This window comes from Mesitornis unicolor, unplaced genomic scaffold (genome assembly GCF_000695765.1).
Source record: "Mesitornis unicolor isolate BGI_N332 unplaced genomic scaffold, ASM69576v1 Scaffold16919, whole genome shotgun sequence".
NCBI classification, from domain to species: domain Eukaryota; kingdom Metazoa; phylum Chordata; class Aves; order Mesitornithiformes; family Mesitornithidae; genus Mesitornis; species Mesitornis unicolor.
The window spans coordinates 1-7,360 of NW_010206695.1; the positions used below are offsets into that span (position 1 = coordinate 1).

The 7,360-nt window shown below is 41.4% G+C and overlaps 1 protein-coding gene across 1 annotated transcript; it reads right to left on the reverse strand.

The window, feature by feature from the left end:
* Nucleotides 1–3,085: 3,085 nt before the first annotated feature.
* Nucleotides 3,086–6,462, reverse strand: TMEM231 (transmembrane protein 231; the record flags this gene model as incomplete). Its single annotated transcript, XM_010191867.1, has 5 exons — nucleotides 3,086–3,279; nucleotides 4,104–4,205; nucleotides 4,341–4,422; nucleotides 4,698–4,841; nucleotides 6,334–6,462. Coding segments are annotated over 5 exons (651 nt in total), but the record flags the coding sequence as incomplete, so codon positions are not given.
* Between the last annotated feature and the right edge of the window lie 898 nt (nucleotides 6,463–7,360).

Here is a 7,360-nt window from a genome sequence, read left to right on the forward strand (position 1 = left end):
GCCGCCGCCTCCGGCCGTCCCCGCGGCCCGGCCGCAGCTCAGGGGGCTGGTCCCCGGCTCCGTCCCGGCCGCATTCCGCCTGCCTCGGCGAGGCGGACGCAAAGGTCCCACCCCCACAAAGAGGCCGCTTGGCTCGTTAAGAAGCAAGTGTAGAGGTGCTTCCATCCTAGCATCACTCCTTAAAAATCTCCAGAGGCATGGCTCTTACACGTCCATATCCCTGCTTTTATTTATGCACAGGACTTTTAATCAGTAACTTACTTCTTCCTCTTACAGAGCCACTTACACTTATCTGCCTAATCCTGACACCACTGTGTACTTCCTCAATGAACCTTTAGATACCTCTCTGGCATATCTGTACACAGATCTGTGTAGTGATACTGAGTGGATTGCAGGGATATTTTTATTTGTTCTATTCTCTGTTGCTTAGGAAGGTAAAGAAAGTCCTTACAGAGAACCTTCTTAGAATGATGACTCCCAGTTGCTACTTGCAGTGGATTCTCAGGTATATTTTGCCCTTGTACTTCAGCTTATTACTACAGCCATAAAATCTTTCTTACCTTTTTTCTTTTGCTTGCTTGCTTACAGAATTGGAATGCCTCTCCAAGCTTGAAAAAAATGAGTCAGAACTACAAACCAAGAACTACGGTCAGTGTAAAAGTGATCCGGGAAGTTACCACAGCAGAGGTATCGCAAACAGGTTTTTTTCCCTGCTGCAGTCACATCTGCCTTTACTGCTCCTTTTATGCTACATTCACTTAATAGTCCTAGTCCTGAAACATGACGCTTTCAAAAGAAATAGGGGGACTGCCTCAGGTTATACTAAACAGTTATGTGCCACCTGCAAGCAATTTACTCTCCCCAATGTCCTCTTTTTAACTTAAATATTTCTCTTAAACTACTGTAGAGGATTTTTTCCAGCTTTCTCCTTCTAAAGGAACATACAACATAAGGCTATTTTTCTATGTATTACCTGAACCAGACTTATTCACCATTTCTTCTCTCATATGTATTCACTGACCTGTTGCTCTGAGCAGCATCCCAGCTTTACGTGGATACAAGAATGCAATTAGGAGAGAAAAGTGAGATACGGATAATGGAGTCTGCCAGCATTATTCTTGTTTTCTGGAATTATCCTCTTTCAAGTTCCAGTTGTTACTTTTAACAGGCTTCTGTTCAGCTTGAAGGACTGTTACACACTCCATTTTTGTAGGAGTACAACAGCTCAAACCCTTAAAATGGGGTTCTACAGTCTACCTAGAGATTTCTGTCCCTTTCTTAAGCCCACCCTAATGCTTGTGCAGACACATACAGAGTTTATCCTGGGAACTGACTTGTCTGAAAAAGTGAGTGTATTTGGTAAAGGTGATCTTCACCATAATGAACTCCCTGAATTAACTCATGCAGTCACATGTCGCCACTGCAACGGAGAAGAGCTGGGACTGTAGCAGACCAGATGTACATCAGCTTGAGACAGTGGGGAAAGAAGCTCACAGGACACTTTGTTCATCCTGTGTAGAGCTTAGAAACACTAAAAAGCAGTAAACAGTTGCTTTGACTCTGTGCACTCTGATACCAAGCCAAGTATCAGCAGTCCTAGGCTGCCAGGTACAGACTTCAAAGAGCAAGCTGGAGATTCCAAACCAAAATGTATCTATGTATATACAGCAAATGGTCCTTGCAATATTGCTTGGAAGTACCTAAGTTTCACAAGCAAAAAAGTGTGTCATATAACCAAGACATGGCTCCCCATATTAAAGTATCATATGCATTGAAGAATAGGCTGGAGTCCATCCAGTGTGTAAAAGTTGGGAGAAATGCAAGCTGCGAGACTACAAAGCTTAAAATAAGCTTAAAGAGAAGTACAAAAAGCTGGCTGTTTTGGGAAAGAGAAAAGAAAAAGGAATAGGCAGGTCTTCAAACTTCCAAGATGTTGAATTATAGAGGTCGATGGCCAAAAGATGGGGTACTGCTGTACAAGTTGCTCTTTCACATTTCATAGCTGCACCATGTCTTAAGAGTGCAAGAGAACCAAAGACACTCAGAATTTTGTTAACTAGCATCTAGAATTGTTTTAGACTTTCTCCTATCATAACACTGCTTTACTAGAATTAAATCTTAACTACAAAACTGAAAGCATAGTGGAAATGTTGTTGTTTTCCCCTTTAAGCTTGTTATGGCATAAGAAGTAAGCCCAGAAAGAGAAATTAAAATTAAATAATCTTTCCTACCACCACCACCCCCAATCAAGAATGGGGGACACAGTCTTTCAGTGCTCACCAGGTGATTATAATTGATTTAATTTCTATCTAAGATATAATTTAAGTTCTGAAAGTTGCTTTGGAACTCTGAAGCTTCTCTGGTAGGGGTTTTTTGTTGTTGTTCTTGTTTGTTTTCTTTGAATAAATGCCAGACTTCTCTGGTTTACTATTCTAAATTCACAACTAATGGTCTAATGCTACAGTAATAACGCCAATAGTAAATGATTGTACAAACTTTGCAGACACTATCACCCACAACCCAGTTTCTCACATCAACCTTGAATTTATCCATCATCCAATTTAATAACTAAATCAGAGAGCGCACAGAGCCTGTTACAGAAGTGTGGCTCTGACACCAACTCATCCATACATTTTTTCCACATTCCTTGTATTTTTTCCTTTCATAGTGCACATAAAGGCACGTAGAAATAGCTCTTGACAGAACTCTAACTCAGCAGTGAATTAATTTACAACACAGTAAAAATGGCTTATATTGCTATTGTTAGCATATTATTTTCAGTCTGCAAGGATTTAGTAAAATTAAGAACACAAAAAAGCAGTCTCATCCCTTTCTACTGGTTTTTGAAGTGTGTTCTGGTTCCAAAAAAATAACTAGGTTCTTCTTTGACTGTCAAAAATACTAAAAGTTTCAGCGTTCCCAGAGAAATAGATGAACGAACACGTATTTTAAAAGGAAGTACAAATAGAACATACTTAGAACATACTTACAAAGTTCTGATCTTCCAAAGTAAAAAGTGTATAGAGAATAAAAACAGGCAACTGTTTTTGAACTGCATTTCTTTAAAGTGTTCCTGGGCATCTCCTCAGGACTGGTGCTGTTTGTAGGACAGTACTGGAGACATCGGCAGAACTGGTGATACTGGAATCGTAGTCAGCACCTGATTCTGGAACACAAACATTTTAATCCTACCAAACACCCAAAGAAAGATAAGGAGAATGCTGACATACTGGATCCAGGCAAATTTAATCATTTCCCAAAATCCTGGCTGATATTTAAAGAAAGTCAAGGAGTGTAACTGAGGAAACTTCTGATACCACCACTGTAATAACTGAACAAAGGAACTCAGAGGCGGAAAGGCACAGAACTCGTTAGACATCAGTTGGTGTGGCAAATGAAAAGCCTTTGAGCCATGGAAGCCCCTAAAAGCCTTTTACCGTAGTATGTAGCAAAAGCTGCAGTGAACGTCTGTCCTAGAAAACACGTAAACCAATTCTGTGGAAAGTGCCTACTTTGTCCCTGCCTCACTAGAACATAGCTGTTGGTAACAGGCAAGTAAACAAACCTCATAAGAAATGTGCTCCATACCAATTATTTTAAACACAGGCTTGTTCTTGTCTGAGAAAATTAGTAAAGAGCATAATGAAGAATTATTTTGTAGAGAAAAAAAAATCATGTCTATCTGTGCATCCACTGTGTGGGTTATTATTCGGTGAGCTTACCCTGCATACAGATTTCTAATGATTGCTTTAGGTCACAGAATACAGTATCGTGCTTTGCTAGTGGAATCCCTGACAGACTGGGACAGCAGATGCTGCAGGAGCAAAGCAAGGCTTACTGAGGATATTCACCGCGAATGGTAAGAAACTGCCTTAAAGGCCAGTTTAGTAAGGCTGAAAAACATCACAGGTGCCAAGTAGAGAAATGCAAGCAGAACCATCTGGAGGAACGGGCAAACAGAACTATAGCTTTTGCTTGGCTAACAAAGGGAAAGTTTTGCAACAAGTCTAGAAGAAAAGTGTTTTCATTTGGCCTATATGTGAACACCCAAATAATGCAGCCCAGTTGTGTCACAGTTAATGCAGTTTTCAAAGGATATAAGATAACTTCCACTGGGTAACGAATAGTGGCGTTAATGATAAATGGTGTATCTGTTGCTCTTCCAGTCATCCAAACAGGGTTGGGATCTGAAAAGACTGTAGTCACTAAAATGGCAAAAGGAAACATCCAGGTTAAGGGGCTTTCCCGTCTTAATACAGAACTCAAATCTTCACAGCACAGTTGCCAATACGCTAACTACTGCCGTCTCCTGTAATTCGCGGCTATACATTCAGGCTTACCATTTCTATCCAAATATGCTGCAATGATGTTTGTCAGATCGTAGTCACTTGCAAAAGGACTTGTGCCATTGACCACAGATACCTGTTACAACAAGGAGATACTTGCATTATTCGTCCACTCTTCAAGAAAGTAATTCTACCGAGTTTCACACGCAAAGCAACTATTCCCTTGAAGGAATGCACATAAACATCAGACTTAACGTCTTGGCAGAATAACCTCTTCCACATCCAGGCTAACAAGAAAACACTAGTTCTAGGGTCTACTTTGTGCAGGAGTACAAACAGGGTATCGCCTCCGGTACTAGCAGCATAAAGAGGAGGGGAAATTGACGGGGAAGGCAAAAAAAGTTTCCTCACATTGTATCTGGTATCCAGTCCACAATGGTTAAGTAATTGCCTCTGGTTCAATTTCAGGTCTCCATTCATGTAGAGCTGAGACCCTGGCACAGGAGAAAAAAACTGAAGAAAAGCCATGCTCTGCATCACAAGGGTGGACATTCTCTGAAACAGTGAACAGAAGAGAATTTAGGCAGGGGAAAGGACACACTTTTCTAACTCTTTGTATCTACAGATTTTCTTTCACATGGAGAAGGGGTAATGTACACAAGTCGCTTCTGGAGAGATTCCGACTGAGCTCAATAAGAATTTTTTTTACCATGAGATCAATCAGACATTGGAACAATCTCCCAGGGGAAGTAGTAAATTCCCCTTGCATTGGCCAGTTTTAAAAGTCAGCTTGACAGGGTGCAGACCCATCTCATTTAAACAATACTTTTACCTGGAGAGGTTGGACTGGATGATCCTTGTGGTCCCTTCCAACCTGGGATTCTATGATTACATTTATTTTTTTTTAAAGTGAACTACCTTGGTTGTTAGTTAACTAACTTTATAAACCAAAGTTCCACAGGAAATTCAGTGAGGTCCAACAGTCTGTGGCTAGTGACAGAAAGATCTGACTTGTCACAACATGTGAAAAGCAGCAAGATGATTAAACACATTAATTGGAGACAGACTTTAAAATATTCAGCAGTGAAAGCCAGCTAAGGACTCCTGCTCTGCAGTAAGGACCAAACGAGAAAGTTCTTTAGCTCTTATCAACCACTCAATCTGAAGGAAAATTTTCACATTTACTGTACAACAAAGGTGGTGTGACTATCAGAACTCCCTGTGATACTAATCACTAACCTAATACTTCAGCACAAACTTACCACTGTGGGGCCTTTACTCTGGGCCTCATAAAGGACGTTTTCTAAACCACACTGTGCTTGCTAAGCTTGTCCATCTGCAATCAGCAAGAGCCTCCTGGATAAACTAAGCCTGATCTCCCTAGTAACACAACTTCTTCTCTGTGTGGCTGCATCCAGCACAGCGCTATACTATTGCTCCTTTCAGATGCATCCATGGGTTAGTGTTTTACTCACTGCTGTAGGTATTAATTGCACTGCCACTTGAGATACAATAGCAGCAGAATTTCATTTTTCTGTGTCCCTGTAACACCTTCTTCCCCCTCCCAGTAACACAATACAGAAGACCCTGGCAGACTATTATCATCACTGCTTCAAGACCTGTTAAGTAAGCAAAATCTATGGAGTTCAGGCTGCTGCAACAGCCTGCCTCTCCACCCCAGAAAACTAACTGGTTAGGCCAAGACACAGCAGTATATAAGAACACACATTCTTCTGCCTACTGCAAGACTTTCAGTTATTTCCTGATGCCACCCACACCGATATGCACTGTTGTGCATCTCCGGCCTCTATGCTACACTACAGCCCAAGAGAATACAAAGCTTCAAAAAAAAAATCTAACTAAACATATGAAAATACGCAACACAGCTAGACAAGGAGTGACCCAGCAGATGAGAATATTGAATATTTATTAGTAAAATAACTATTTCTGATAGGAACTTGAAAAGTGGAAAGGATCTTTGCATAACCACTAGTGGAATATTACACTGGATCTATATGTCACAACAAGTAAATCTAAAAATTCTCACATAAAGCTGGTAGGAAAAGAGTAGAATCAGTTGAACACCAACTACATGCTCTGTAGGTTGTAGCGGAAGTTCCAATTTAAAATGCAGCTGATCCATTTTGCCATCTTGATTTTTGTCTTCTTCTCTAGTCTAAAAGAATCAATAAGAATTTGGGTTTTTTTGAAGGCAGAAACTTCTGTTCAAAAGAAAAACAAAAGAGGGAGAACCCCAGGGTTATCACTACAGCTGCAGCATGTACATACTAAGGAAGCAAATAAACTGTCTAGTTAGGGAAGCAATAAAAAACTGCTTGAATTTATAGACACAGGACAAGAAGCCTGCAGCTTTGTCTGTTACACAATGTCTCATATCCCCACAGGGAGAGAAAGCTCATCACTCTTCAAGGTCTCTTCTGCCCTACGCCATTCCAGCCCCATTCCCCAAAGCATGCCTTAGTGCAGCATTTTGTGTCTTGTCCTGGGTGAGGGTGTGACAGTCAAACTTTTGCCTCTTTCCGCTGCAGCCTGCCTCTTAATGGCCTCTGTACACCAGTTCCTGGTTGCGAGCCAAGGCGTGCTACACTCCTGTGCCACAAACACTCAGGACTTCAGCTATTTGCAGGGACTCATAAGAACAGGACTCATAATAGAAGTAACGCAGGAAAATAACTGCCACTGTTGAATCCCAGAAGGGACACTGGCTGCAGGGCAAAGGCTATGGGCTTTAGAAAGTACATACCTGTTTTTAAAACCAGGGGCTACCTACAGCCTACAGGGGCTATGCTGCAATCTTCAGATCATTATAAGCCATATGGCAGACACAACTAATTTGAGGAGAGTAAACGGATGCGTTCACGCAAACCACCAGCGGTGCTTAGGGACATAGTTCAGTGGTAGACGTGGTAGTGTTCAGGTAACGGTTGAATTTGATAACCTCAAGGGTCTTTTCCAACCGGATTCTGTGATTCTCCAACACTGAGAGCGAGTAAAACAGGACAGGTTAAAAATCACCTGTCCCGAGCTAATTTTGCTGCGAGGCACGAGGTCAC